Raw genomic sequence first — 15,280 nt, 5'->3', positions numbered from 1 at the left:
CTCCTGCAGCTTATTCCAAGTCCTTCTCATAACCAAACAGATGTGCCAGCCAACCCTCCTTGGTGGGGCCCAACCAGAAAAGCAGCCTGAAATGTTCAGATATTTGTTTTAATACCAAGATACAGAAATCCCCACCAGAGACTAAAATAAATTGTTCTGAGGCTCACGCAGCTTATTCAAACGCATTATAGCAGCTGTGCAGAGCAACCCATCTTACATATGCAGAGAGGGATACTCAGAACACTGGTTTCATGATGCTCCAGTTTGCTTCTCTGTTGCTGTGATAAAACATCAAAGCAAGCTGGGGAATGAGGGTTTTATTTCAGCTTATCACCTCCAGCTCACAATCAATCAACAGGGGAAGTCCAGGCAGAAACTGGAGCAGAACCCATGGAGAAACAGAAACTCTCCTACATTTACTGGCTCACTCGCTAGCTCATGCTAGATGGCTTTCTGGTTTTGTTTTTGTTGTTTTTTCAGGACAGGATTTCTCTGTGTAGCTCTGGCTGTCCTGGAACTTACTCTGTAGACCAGGCTGGCCTCAGAGATTCTCCTGACTCTGCTTTCTGAGTGCTGAGATTAAAGACATGAGCCACTACCGACTGCCCAGAGATGGCACTACCCACAATGGTCTAGGCTTCCCCACATCCATCATTAATCAAGAAAATGCCCCACAAGTATGTCCACTGGTCATTCTGGTGGGAGCAATTCTTCAATTGAGGTTCCCTCTTTCCAGGTATGTCAAGCTGACCATCAAGATTAGCCTCCACACATGGCCACCCATAGAGAGTGAAGGAAGGGATGGGATTAACACTCAAACATGTGGATTCCCAACCCAATTCTCCTACACTTGCTACCCACTCTCTGCTCACAAGTGTGCATGCACAAACAGATCCAAACCTTACACCTTACTTCTTGTAGCAGACTACTTCTTTCCTCTAATAAATCATTGAGGAATTCACCTTAGGGGAGATACAGACAATAGGCACTTAATTAGAGTAATCGGAGCTAGATTGATCCTCTCATCTGAAATAATCAAGACTGGACACAACTGATTCACTAATTTAAATCCCTCATCACAAGGCAACAGTGCTCCCTAAACAAAGAACACAAGTAGATGAGTTCCAAGGTTACAGTACAGAGAAGGGAGGGTGCTGAGGGCAAGTGAGATGGCTCAGCAGGTGTGACCATCACCAGAGTCTGATGGCCAAAACCCACATACAGAGTGGAAAGAGAGAGCTGGCTCCTCAAAGCTGTCCACACGAACTCTGTGGCATGTGCGTGCACAGATAAATGGATGCATAGGTGGACGGACGGACGGACGGACAGACGGACGGACGAGGAAGAAATGAAGGTGACAAAGGCAAATTAAGCTTGTGACAACATCTGTAACCCCGGTACTCAAGAGGCTAAGGCAAGAGTGCTGTTGTGAGTTTGAGAAGCCAGCCTACGCTACAGAGTGAGATCTTGTCTCAAAAACCCAAAAGATAAAAATGTTTAAAAGATCAAAATCCAGAATGATAAGATTCTAGAGAAATGGCTCACAGAACAAATTACTAGAAAGGAGAGCTAAGCAAAGTAAGAAATCCAAGATCTGGAGGGTTGAGCTCCAGTGCTCATGAGTCCTGATGGGGCATGCATATTAGGAAGCCACTCAAGGGCAAAGAAAGGGTAAAAGTGAACAGTGCCCGGCACTTAGAATTTGAATCTATTCCCAGAAGACAGGCTGGAGGGCCTCACGCTTCACGGATCATTGAGGATAAGTACAGAAGTGTCTTGACTCACTGGCAGGGACTAATGAGCCTGATTACTTCGTACTGGTTTTAACCCATCCAACAAGCCTTATTAGCAACACCCAGAAGACTCAAACTGTCTCCAAGTATTTAACTGCACCCCAGAACAAAATCCAAGAATATTTAAAGGGCTTCATAAATGTTCAGCAGCCACGCATGCTGGCACATACCTACAATTCCAGCAGTTAGGAAAATGAAGCAGGAGGACCGTATGTTCAAGGTCAGTCTGGATTATAGAACAATTGCCTGTCTAAAACAAACAAAAGCAAAAACATAAAAGAAGGAAAAGAAAAAAAAGCAGGTAGGCAGGCTGAGGAGATGCTCAGCTGGTGACACGCTTGCTACACAAGAGTAAGAAGCTGAGTTTAGACCCCAGCTGTATCACCTCTTGATAACAGCCCATGTCACTTTATCTGAAGTCTATCCCTAGCGGGAAAACAGCCTGTTAACTGATGACTCCCACTAACTATAAGACAGCTGCAAGTGTTCCAAGCTGTGCCTCTTACAGTCAATGAAGCAGAGCATTCAAGTCATAAGGCTGACTCTTCTGAGCTCCATCTCAGATCAACTACAGAGGCTGAGGACCTGGCTCAGCTGATACAGCACCTACCTGGCATTCATGAAGCCCTGGCTTGATCTCCAGCACCACAGGAACCAGGTGTGGTGGATACCTGGAATGCCAGGGCTTGGAAGGGGGAATCAGGAGGATCAGCAATTTAGATCACTACACCAGTTCCTACATCTAGGAATCCGCATGTCCTTGCAGCTCCCCAGATGATTTCAGCAGGACCTGAACAGACTGCTAACCTTCCCAGCAGCAGGGTAGAAAGAATGCACTTCAGAGCTACATAACTGCACCCACCTGAGACCGCCAGCAAAGCATGTGTTTCTAAAATCTCAGTTGTATCTGTTTAAAAAGTAACCAATGGGGGCTGGAGAGATGGCTCAGAGGTTAAGAACACTGGCTGCTTTTCCAAAGGTCCTGAGTTCCCAGCAACTACATGGTGGCTCACAACCATCTATGAGTGCCCTCTTCTGGTGTGCAGACATACATGCAGGCAGAACACTGTATACATAATAAATAAAATCTTTTAAAAAAAGATAAATAGCTAGGCGGTGGTGGGGCATGCCTTTGATCCCAGCGCTTAGGAGGCAGAGGCAGGGCAATCTCTGAATTTAAGAACAGCCTGGTCTACAAAGTGAGTTCCAGGGCAGCAAGGACTAAACAGAGAAACTCTCTCTGTCTTGAAAGACAAATAAATAAATAAATAGTAACCAATGCTACCTGACGTTGCTGAAGAACATATGTGAAGTATCTGGCATGTGTAAGACATGCTTGTTCTCTCTAGATTATACGTATCTCCCAAGTTAAGAGCTGTGTGCATTGTATTCCAGCTTAAAATGTATGTAAGAATAACAGTCACTCAACGTTGTCATTCACTGCTGGGAACAGCAAAATAAACTGTTCAGTAAGCTATCTGACCCTTCCCGACACACACATTGTTTTGGCAAAGAACATCTTAGCAAGTCCTACACAAGGGAACGTTGTTTGGTAACAACCAGATCGGAACACACTTACATCAACCAGGATAACACAAAAAAGCGTGTTTCCACTGTAATTTCAGAGTAACTGAATGGTTTGGTCTCAAGTGCAGGATATTCTTATCTCTCAGGCTGGCAAGATCTGTGAGGACAGTGACATAACCGCCGCAAGCAACCAAAGTGATGCTGGGGAACTTCTCAATTCCACGTGCTGGGGGGGCAGGGGGACACGGACGGATGGGACGGGACACGGACGGACAGGCACCTTCCATTTGCTCTGGAAGTGAACTTTAAAACCCAAGCAGCATTTTAGGCAGCACCTTCAGAATTCACTCATTAACTCAGGATGTGACTCACAGGGGACAAGTTTAGCCATAATTGGATAGAATTTTCCTCCATATGTGCAGGGGAGAAAGAAATCCAAACCCACAATTGCACAATGTCTCAGCCCCGCTCTCCCAATGAAGAACACATGGGCTCAGATTAAGCTGTGCCAATACCACCAACCCCAATGTAACGCCTCGGGTTAAGGGTTCACTTCAGGATGCTAACGCACTCCTGCCAAAGCCGCCCTGTGGCAGGTTATGCCAGTGCCACCAGCACAGAGGACGCCATCCTTCCCCAATCAAGTATCTGGCCTGAGATTCTGGAGGAAAGAGAGGAGCTTGGCCGAGAAGAATACTTGGCTCATCACATTTGTCTTCTCCTCAACTGCCTTTCCCATAAAGCCAGGGTCCTTTGGCTCAGACACCCAAATCCAAACCACGGACTCTGGAGAACACCTTCTCTTTAGCCCCGAGGTCTCCTTCCATTAAGCCTCCCAAGTCTTTGCAATAAATCCACCCACTTCTTCACCTGCTCCCCCAACCCACATACATTGACAGGTGTCTTATCTTTTCTATAACCCAGTACAGACTACACTCTCCTTTCCTAAATTCTGCTTTACTTGTTTTGGGGTGTTTTGTTTTGTTGGATGGGTTTTGTTTGGTGGGGAGAGGGGGGGCACGAGTCAAGAGTCTCACGTATGGTCTGGAGAGATGGCTCAGCGGTTAAGAGCACTGGCTGCTCTTCCACAGGTTCTGAGTTCAATTCCCAGGAACCACATGGTAGCTCACAACCATCTGCAATGAGATCTGATGCCCTCTTCTGGTGTGCATGAAGACAGGTCACTCATATACATAAAATAAATAAAATTTTAAAAAAAGAGTCTCACGTATACAAGGCTGGACTGGAAGTCCTGATCCTCCTGCCTCCACCTCTGAAGTACTGCCCAAACACTCCAATAGTTTTCCTTTCCCTAAGAAACAGTTCAAATCCCTAATCCACCATCTGCTGACCTCCCAGCTGTCTTCTCTGCCTCTTCGGTGCTCACTGGTCTCATCCGGCCACTTCTGAGTACTGTTTCCACACACATCTGCCTCCACACTCCATGCCACTCTCTCTCCCTGGCCTTCAGTGCTTCTCTCTTCTGCCTGCCCAGCTCAACCTTGAGACGAGACATAAATGACTTCTTTCCTGGGTTCCCTTCCCCAAACTCTACAAGCCTCTCTTCCCTCTCTCAAAAGTAATTATTCCTACTAAAAACTTCCATCAACCAGAGAAAAGTAACCCTGCCCATCACTTAGCCCTATCAATCACAGTCAAAAGTGATCACTCCTCCAATAACGTATCAATCCACAATGGAACTCTTTATCTGAGAGCTAGAGTCCTACATGGAAAAATCCCCCCACAAAATCCTCAGCTCCCCAAGGAGAGGAACCTAATCACTTTTAGTCATTTCTCTACAATACACTGACTTCAATTTTCTTCCTCTAGACTGCTCTGAAGAGCAAGTGTCTAAAACTAGAGTGAACTGACTTGAAATGAGGTGTGAACAAGCAGGACGCTCCCAGAAGCTATTTAGTTTGAAAGGAGAAGCAAGCCCTCCAGAGGAAATGTTTAACTGGTCCATTCTTGCAGAAGCTGTCTTCATCCTCAGAGACCACACCTCCCTATCACAGCCATCGCTGTCACCATGACTTCCCACCCACTGGCATCTTAGTCCCAGACCTCTGCACTGCTCCAGCAATCCTGGAGCACAGGGCTGTGGTGGCAGACCCAGGGCTCTGACCGTAACCAGGACCACAAACCAGCACCGCCTAAGTTCTGGCTCCACTGCAGCTGCTCCAGGGCTGACAGAAGCAGCAGGGATTCGGGTTCAGGCACGACTGAGTCGAGGCCTGGCCTTCTCAATGTCCACAACACTCAGAATCAAGGTCCCCACCGTTAAAATGTGGACACAGCTAGCCAGTACTGCAGTCTGTGGAGGATAGTATTAAGAGGCATGAGGCAGAGCCCAGTGACGTGGGGAAACTACACAGAGATTAAACGCTCCAAAGATTTGGGAAGTCTTCAGAGAAGGCAGACTTCCACCAGGACTGCATGCAGTGGGCACAGACCAAGGACCCACTACAAGCCTGTTTGCTCATGGCAAAGGTAAAAAAAACCTTTGTATCCCCCAGAATTCAGGTTACAATTCTAACCCCCACTGGAAGACAGATAAGCAAGCAGGGCCCTTGAGAGGGGAGGAGGACGTGAGTGGGATTAGTGCCCCTGTCATGAAGACCACAGAGCTCATTTCACACCCCCACTATGTGAGAACAAGCTAAGGATATCTATGAAGCACAAAGAAAGCCCTCACCAGAAACCCAGCCACCAGCACGTTGACATTGGCTTTCCCAGCATCCAGAACTGTGAAAAGTACACTTCTGTTGCTTCTAAGCACTTCCGCTTACGGACTTTTGTTTCAGCAGCCGGCTTGTGTACAGGGTGAAGGACTACGTATTTGACACGGGCAACCCCCACCACACATCAGCAGCACTCTGTCCACCACTACTGACCACCACTGTCCTTACAAAACAACCGCCACATGTCATCTTCAGTAAGGCCCAGGCTTAGCTGCCATCACTCAGCTAAGAATGACCAACGCCTTAGATAGTAAAGCCAGGACAGGAAGGGGAAAACATCATAGATTTTAGCAAACTTTTGCATGATGGAAAGCAGGTCGGAGAGATCACTACGCCTATGAACCCTAAGAGGCTCAGCCCTGGAAGTACCTAAGAGGTACCAAAGGCAGCCTAGAAGCTCAGGCCTCACAAGGAAGGAGCCACTGTGCAAATACTCCAAGCTGCAGGTCCCCAAGTTCAGCAGGAGACCAAAGGTCTAAGGAAATCGAGCCAAAGGGCAGGAAAATTATAAGCAGAAGTCAAAGTCTACAGCCTGAAGGGTGAGAACTTCCATTCCTCCCCCAACCAGGTAACCCAAACCCTGACAGCTAATTTATCACCCAGCATTCCAGAGACAGGAAGTTCCTAGAGGCTTCACCGACACTGAGCAGAACCCTAATTAGACACAAATTCTGGTGTTTCGTTCAGGCTTCCAATGCAAAGTCCACCTGCACTCCAACAGACATGGGGAATCGTCGACATCTCTCCCGTCAATCCCAGCATCCCACTCTTCACTACACAAAGCCAAGAATCACCCATCTATGACTATAAACAGAGGAACTGAAACATAAAGGCCAAAATTAAAAAAAAAAAAAAAAGTAACAGGCGCCTCAGAGAAAAATGAAGATGACACACTCAGAAGACACAATGAGACGCAGAGAACAAAGATTCTAAAAATTACAAACATTTTTTTAAACGAAAGGTGGAAAGACAAAACCGGGAGGGAGAACTCTCTGTCCACTAGCTTCAATACGATGAAGTAAAAGGTAAGATGAGAAAAACAACTTCAACGTGGAGAATCAACAGACACAGGACGGCCGGCCATCTCAGAAAAAGTATAGGAAAAAATAAGGTGTGGGGTATTATTTAAAAAGTGAGCAGACACTCCCAAAATCTGAAGGCTTTGCATCCAGATTAACAAATAACTCCACATGCTTACTTAAAAAACTTCAGAATGCCAGAGGAAAACACTCTGAAAGTCTAAAACCTGGGGGGGGGGAGGGGGGAGTATTTAAAAATGGCTTTGGATCTTTTATCTGAAATTTTTATAAGAGAAGATTCCGCCCAAATTGTAACCAAAAATCACATTCAATCTAAAAGTCTAAAGTCAGCCAGACCATCTACAAGTATCAGGATAAAATGAAAAATTGTCAGGCATGGAGGACCTCAAATAATTGCTCTTTCCCAGGCACCCCATTCTTAGGACTCTACTGAGGACACACACGCACAGCCAGCAAAGGAAAGCAAATCAAGGAAACAGAGGACAAGTGACCAAGAGAGAGGACAGAGAGGCACACAAAGTGCTACTGTCTAGTCTGAAGCAAGAGTATGGATGACACTAAATCAAGGCATCGTTAAGAAAAATCCAATGGAACTAACAGATGTCTTGATACGCTACCTGGAGTGGGGGTGGGAAATCAAAAGCGCTAGGCATGTACCTGAGGGAATATATGCAGAGACACAAAGCAGACTAATCAGAAAAGCTTAAAATCCAACTATCTGCTCTGGGGAAACAAAATCGGGGTGGGGGTGAGGCAACCAGCTTCTATTTAACTCAGAAAAGGGCAATGTGTTTGTACACAGTAATATCAATACTGACTGCTGGTTTAAAAATGCACTGGAGGGGCTGGAGAGATGGCTCGGTGGTTAAGAACACTGGCTGCTCTTCTAGAGGGCCTGGGTTCAATTCCCAGCACCCACATGGCAGCTCACAACTGTTTATAACTCCAGTTCCAGGGGATCCAACACTCTCATATAGGCAAAACTCCAATGCACATGAAATAAAAATAAGTCATTTAAAGTTTTAAAAAAAAAAAAGTGCACTGGAGAATACAGGGTACAGGGATAATTCCAGAAGACAAATGCTCATTCCGCACTGGTCTAGAAATTCAAAAGAAAAACAAGGGAAAATAAACACAGAACAGCTTAGGGAACTATGAGCACTTCAGAGTGGGGCCCAGGTAAACAGACCAAAGGCGGGTTGCTGGCAGTTTCTGGTTCCAGCCCTTTTTTGCTATTGGATTGGTTTTTGCTATGTGCTTGCAGTGACTGCCTTAAAACCTCTTCTATGAAGCACAACCAGCTCAACATATAAAGTTGTCACGACTGACTTCTAAGCTTGTACTTGGCATTCTGAATCCACTGTCCACGAAACTTCTGGAAGGCACTCAACCTTTTAAGCATTTGAGAAGACGGTAGGAAAGCACTATCCCAAGTAGCCTTGCACACCATAATAGCCACCACGTGCAGGAGGCCCCGCATACACCCCACTGCTTACTTTTTGCCACCTACCCAGACAGTCAGAGAATCCTTCGAAGGCATCATACCTGGGGGAGACACGAAGGGACAGAAAGAGGCCCTAGCTCTGGTACATGAAGATCTAGAGGCCACACTGTAACAGGTCAACTCAGTTGGCACGGCAGAAAATACCCACGGGTGAATGAGAGAGTTCAAGGAGGCAAGCTCCTCACCTCCACACACTGCTCACTTCTGGACATACTCGCCAAGTACTCGGCATCAGCTTATACAGCTACAAATCCTAAGAAAATCAGTTCCTGGCTACAAAAGAATCCTTTCGGGTACTAATGAGCAGTGGTCTCTTTTCCAGCATGCCATGAGCAAACTTCTATATGCACAATATCTTCATGCCTTAAACTTAGTCTGCAGCCAGCAAACACCGTTTTGTGTGGGTATAAACTATATGTGTAATGTATGAAATAAGCCCTGCTACCTTAAGTGGGTTACTTAAAGCCTCACTTTTCTCATCTCCCCTGACACCTACCCCACTGGGTAACAAGAACTTGAGAAGAACTAACATATATAAATCCATATCGCTCCCCAGCAAGATGGCTCACAGGTAAAGGTGCTTGTTGTCAAGCTGTATCATCTGAGCTCCAGCCCTGGGACCCATACTGTGGAGGGGGACAATCTACTCACCCAACACACACACAAAAATAAAAAACCCACAACATATCATGGTATACACAAACAAACAAACAAATAAATAAAGTGGCAAAGTTCTAACGTGCAGTGGAACTCCGTCCATGTCTGCAGCTAGCTGTCTCTGTCCCCTACTTCCACCCTGGCTGAGACACGAGGAGAGGAAGTACATGTCAACAAAGTCACAGTTATGTAAGTTCTTTTAACAACAACAACAAGAAAAGACAACACTTTACAAAAGCATGCCTATGGGTTGCTTTACAAATCCTTATTTTTCCTAAGCCCTTCTTCCATGCTCCAGGAGTAACTGAGATGCAGTTTCAATTCTGCTAGACAAAATTCAGTTAATTCAACTAGACTCTAAGGAAGGTTAAGACAGGACATAACAAAAACACAATTCCTCTTTGGTTAAAGAGTACCAACCCACACATAGAGCAATGTCTAAAGAGTCTGCTAAAAGCAATTTCATTCCGATGCTGAGCTCTCTCAACCTACCTTAATAAACTCCACTAAAAGACTAACAGGCGGGTGGATCTCTGAGCTTCAGGCCAACCTCGTCTACATAGTGGGTTCCAGTACAGCACGGGCTACATAGAGTGCCTGTCTCAAAAAAAAAAAAAGAAAAGAAAAGAAAAAAAGAAACTCCTCTAACACACAACACACGAGAGAGAGAGAGAGAGAGAGAGAGAGAGAGAGAGAGAGAGAGAGAGAGAGAGATGCGCGCCCACTAAAATAAAAGTGACAGATAATGGATGTTTAGGAGGCGAACTTTTCCGTTCCAAAACTCCACTCAGACACACCACACCCTGAGGGTGAAGGGGCTGCATTAATGCACAAAAGAAGGTGAAAGTTGGGTATCCTCAGCGACCAGAGACTTCCTTTTGATGGCTGGCCAGGCCCTTCCTTGAAGGGCTGACTTTCAGAATTCACGAAGTTCCAAGCGGAGGGGGAGAATCGTTTTCCCAAACAGACTCCCCAAACAACGGAGCTCAACAGGTAAACGCAACCACCCAGGGACCCAAAGCCAACTTCTCTCGCTTCAGGGTCTGCAGAGCAGGCGAGTGGCCTGGAGTTGCAGCACCAGGTCAAACTCAACGAACCCAACCAAGCCAAACCTCCGAGCTGCAGGTCCGGTCGGCCCGAAGGTGTGCAGGATGCCACACACCCGGGGCGCCCGGCTCACCTTGCCCCCCCACGCGCTAAGCAGAACGCACGCGCGCAGCAGCGTGGCCTGTGAGCCACCCACAGCAAGCTAAGGGTGGCCACCCGGGTCCCGAGCGCCGACTCCGAGGCTCCGGAGCTCCGCGGCCTAGAGTGACACGCGCAGGGAGGCTGCGGAGACTGCGCGCGCGGGCGGCTCAGCGGCAGCACCGCGGGGCTCACGAGGCCCCGGGAGCGGCGCCACTCACCCAGCAGCCGGCGCACCTCGTCCTCGCTCAGGTAGAGGCTCACGCTGGGCCCCGCGGGAGCGGCGGCCAGGGCCGGGGACCGCGGGGCGGCGGCGGGCAGCAGCGCCAGCAGCAGCAGCAGCAGCGGCGGCGGCGGGGCCCTCAGGCCGCCGGTCCCCGGGACGCCGCCCCGGCCCGCGCGCATGGCCGCCGCCGAGCAGGAGCGTCCGCCGCCCGCCGCGCCGCCGCGCACCCCGGCCCCGAGCGCCTCACAGCCCCGAGCCGGGGGCGGCCGGCCAGCTCATTGCGCCGCCGCTTCAGACCGGCCGCCCGGGAACGGGAGGGCGGGGGGAGGGAGGGAGCTGCCGGCGGAGGCGCGCGCGTGCGCGTGCCCGGCCGCGCGAGGGCGCGCACGCACGCTCCGCCTGGCCGAGAGCGCCCGGGTCTAGAGCGCGCGTGCCCGCGGGGGCGTCGGGGACGTGAAGTTGGGTTAGGAGCCGAGAGTCGGGGTTGAAATAAATAACATACGTTGTTTACATGTGTGAAAATGCGCCAAGAAGAGAAATGAGATAAAGAGGAACAAGTTAATCAAAAAATTGACCCGACCAGGCGAAAGGGTCTGGGTGCACCCTCTGTAAAGACAGTCAGTCCCCAGCCCACGTTGTGGAGGCCTGGGCTTAATTGGTCCACTTTACAGGGAAGCCTCCGGTCCCTTCATTCTTCTCCAGGTGAGCCCCAAGTCTTGGATGCGTTTTCTAAAGAGAAGCATACTGTTTTGAGTAGAACTCTTCCCTAATCCCATCATCAGAGGTCAGCCTCTACATTCATGAGTCTGTTCCTTGGGATCTGTATGCCACACACTTTCCAGAAAAACCTTGGCAAACTTTAGTAAGCTTGTTTTTATTTTGTATTTTGGGTTTTGCTTTTTGTTTTGGCTTGAGTTTGGGTTTATTTTGAGACAAGGTCTCACTATGTAGCCCTCACCGGCCTGGAACTTGCTATGTATATCAGGCAGGCCTCGAACTCACAGAATCTTCCTGCCTCTTCTTCCCAAGTGCTCCGTTTAAAGGCCTGTGCCACCACGCCCAGCAAGCTTGTTTTTATGTGTGTTATTTGTATTTCTTGTTCTAGTTCTGCTTCGCTGTAAGTCAACATGCATCTGGGGTTTTAACCTGTGGCCCATGCCAGCCCCCCCCCCCAAAATATGCAGTGTATGTGACAGTGTGGGCTGTGAATTGCTGTCTGTATACATGGTTGCTTCCACATACACAAAAAAGTGGTTTTTACATTTCATTGCTTGCTCTAGGAAGCCCTTGTCTCCCTAAACAGGTTAAGAATCTCTGATATACGCCAAAGACACTGATAAAGAATTTTAGGGAGCCCTCGACCATGACAGTCAAGATCACTCCAAGAGCCATCACTCAGGTTGGCTCTCAGGCTTCCTTCCTCAGTTCCTCCAGATCAGGTCATCCCATCCTTGTGGCCTGTGCACTGACCACATGCCTCCCTCCTTGCCTGTGGAGAGCAGCTGCTCTCTGCCCTGCCCAGCTTCAAGCTCACTGTTGCCCCATCCACACTCAGGTCCTGAGAGATGCTATTTTTATCCCCTGCCAGGGCAGGGAGAGAGACTGAGGAGGGAGGGAAGTGTTGGACCATGATTTCTGCCCCCTCCTCCTGTAGTGAGAGGGATGGATTCCATTTGGAGACAAGCTGGCCTCAATTTGTCAAGCTTCAGTTTCCCAGCACAGAATACAGTGCCCATAGCCCTGCAGGAAGAGACTAGGAAGTGGGCATGAACTGAAGAAAAGCATGCCATCCGTGAAGGATGAAAAACACAAAAGTCAGCTGTGGCCACTGCTCCCGAGTACAGAGCCAGGGATGTACCAGGAAGGACCTGAGGCTGGGAACATGCTGTGTGAACAGGGCTCTCTACTCAAGAAAACAAAAGGGAGGAGGCGGGGTGTCCTTTAAGGCGATGATATGGTGTCTACATTTTTGCAACAAGCTAATACTCTCCAAGAAAGGAAACTGAGACTTCTAGCGGGCCTTTCATACTTGCACATCTTTGGCCAGTGACATCTTGAGACAGTATAACATAATGCAGCCCAGAGCTGTCAGTCAGGCCAGGCTAGGTTCTGGTATTTACTAATGGTGCAGCCTTGGGAAAATTAAACTCTCTGAGCCTTGGTTTCTTCGTTCGTAAAACAGATGCACTAAGGCCTGATTGCAGGGCTTTTACAAGGACTTAGTTGGAGAAGCTATAAATAAAGCACCTAGGCAGACACTGGGTAAGTGCCATGCTTGTTATTATTACTGTTGATGTAATGAATCCTTCCCTCTAGTGACCACTTCTGTGAGTTTCATCACCAACACTATCAGACAGATCAAATGAGGAATCTTTCAAAAGTTCCTTCCATAATCCCAAGCATGGCCAAGAGCCCGTGCCCAACACCCATTTCTCCTGGGCCTCATGTGAGGCCCTAGGGACACTGGAATGACAAAGAGCTTCCTTGAGTATTTACAATGAGCAATTACTAATTGCAAGTTTTCATCAGTGCTGTGAAGGCGACTTAAAGGGTCCCTGGGTGTGATTCCCAAACCAGCTGCATCACCAGGGAATTATAGAAATGCAAATTCCTGGGCCTCACCCCAGACTAAGAGGAGGAGCAACTGGAATTGGGGATCAACCTGTGTTTTCATGAGCCCTAAAGGTGATTCTGGTATTGGCCACCCAGTTAAGAAAGGCTCAGCTCTTGCCTCTCCTTTGATCTGCTGCAGGTGCCTCCCCACCCCCACATCCCCACCCCCACACTCCTTACCACCCCCAGGGCACCTGCCTGCCACTCTCTCCCCCACTCACAATGTGTTCCTAACACACCAGCCAGAGTCATCCTGTGAAACAGCCTGATGTGTCACTGGCTTTCTGTCTCCCTGTGTTTCCCTAGCTCATCTAAAATAAAAGGCCAAGTTTTCCAGGCGATGGTGGCACACACCTTTAGTCCCAGCACTTGGGAGGCAGAGGCAGGTGGATCTGTGTGAGTTCGAGGCCAGCCTGGGCTACAGAGTGAGTTCCAGGAAAACCAAAAAAAAAAAAAAAAAAAAAGGGCAAAGTTCTTGCAAGATGTGAAGGAGGCAGTTTTCAAGCCCTTTCTCCCTTCCCTTCTGACGGTACCTCCTCGTCTCCTTCATCTACCATGGCGGCAACAATGGCTTTCTGGCTCCTCTTCCAACCTTAGACACAATCAATGTTCTTCCCTCTGACATCCATATTGCTTCATTTCTCACCTCCTTCACATCTATATTCACATGCTAATCTCTGAATAAGAATAAAATAACAACACTGTTATGGAACTCTCAGAATCTAATCACAGACTCTTCCTAATGTCACGAAAAGGTCTCCACACTATGTAGCCCTCTGAGTCTCTTCTCTCCCTTGCCAAGGTGTGGGTGGCAATTTTTGACATTTCCCAATATGCCTCAACATCTAGATGCTGGGAAGCTCCGACCTCAGCCTGAGGCTTCTTCGCCCCCAGGGAAAATGAAAGCCACAGCCATGACCACACTCTACACACCCACCCCCAACCTCCTTGGTTTTGCCTGTCACCATGGTTGACCTTATTCTTCTCCAGAAGACAAAATAAAGAAAAGTCATAAAATACCAGAGCACTCAGTATTCACTACTATAAGAGCAGGGCAGCTTTAGGCATGAGATGCCACAGGATGGGTGCTTGGAAACACTGCAGGCTGGTCAGAGGTTGGCAGATAGAGTTGACAGGTGTTCCTTGCATGGCTCTGGCCTAGCCTCAGTGTCTCCACTGGCTAGTACCCACAAAGATGGATATCCAGGCAGCCCAGAGCTCACAGAGCCAGGGGTGCCAGCACCCCTGTCCCTGACTCGCTTACATCTCCACTAGCCTCATCTGCTGGGTCACCTGAGGATGCCACGCTGTAAACTTCTCTCAGTTGCAGACAGGCGAGACAGCAAAGAAGTACATGGCAGAAAAAGTGAACTTCCCCTTCTCATGTCCCGTCACTGTTCTTCCCTACCACCTAGCTTGGTGCTTGTCCCACAGCCTTTCTCTAGGCATCAACACAGCCATATATATTAGAGCCACAACTGGGTTTTTAAAATTTCCATTTCGTACATAAAATCATGATTTACGTGATTGTGGTGGGGTTTTTGGTTTTGGTGGGTTGTTTTTTGGGGTTTTGTTGTTGTTATTTGTTTTGTTTTGTTTTGAGACAAGACTGCTAACCCAGGCTGACCTCAAGGTCCTTGAAGATGTCCTTGAACTTCTGATCCTCCTTCCTTCACTTCTTGAGGGCTGGGATTACACACATTCCACCATGCCTGGTTTATGTGTGTGCTGGAGAACAAGCTCTGGACCTCATGCATGCTCCCCAATCACTCTATTGACCAGGCTCCACTCCTAACCCCATGGTTTGCTTCTTTAACTCATCAAAGTTACTTGAGATTTTGAGGAGTCTTGTATGACAAAGCACCCAGAGATACCCCTGGGTACTCCTGATTCGGCTGGACCCTGAGAGATCTTACCTGCTCCAGCACTACATTTTACTTTCTTGCATATACATCCTGGTGCACAATCAAGAGGGTGGATTCCATGAAGTGAAA

At 48.2% G+C, this 15,280-nt stretch overlaps 1 protein-coding gene across 2 annotated transcripts in view; it reads right to left on the bottom strand.

The window, feature by feature from the left end:
* The window catches only part of Ryk (receptor like tyrosine kinase), a 78,046-nt gene extending 67,079 nt beyond the window's left edge, over window positions 1-10,967 (bottom strand). For both annotated transcript variants that reach the window (XM_042281513.2, XM_042281512.2), the window contains exon 1: window positions 10,669-10,967. In XM_042281513.2, coding sequence (XP_042137447.2) covers window positions 10,669-10,852 — 184 coding nt within the window. In that variant the 5' untranslated portion in view covers window positions 10,853-10,967. The remainder of the gene's footprint in view (window positions 1-10,668) is intronic.
* Between the last annotated feature and the right edge of the window lie 4,313 nt (window positions 10,968-15,280).

The sequence above is a fragment of the Peromyscus maniculatus genome, chromosome 7 (genome assembly GCF_049852395.1).
Source record: "Peromyscus maniculatus bairdii isolate BWxNUB_F1_BW_parent chromosome 7, HU_Pman_BW_mat_3.1, whole genome shotgun sequence".
Lineage (NCBI taxonomy): Eukaryota > Metazoa > Chordata > Mammalia > Rodentia > Cricetidae > Peromyscus > Peromyscus maniculatus.
Note: the sequence above shows the minus strand (reverse complement) of the source record. Positions and strands in the feature narration are given on the sequence as shown.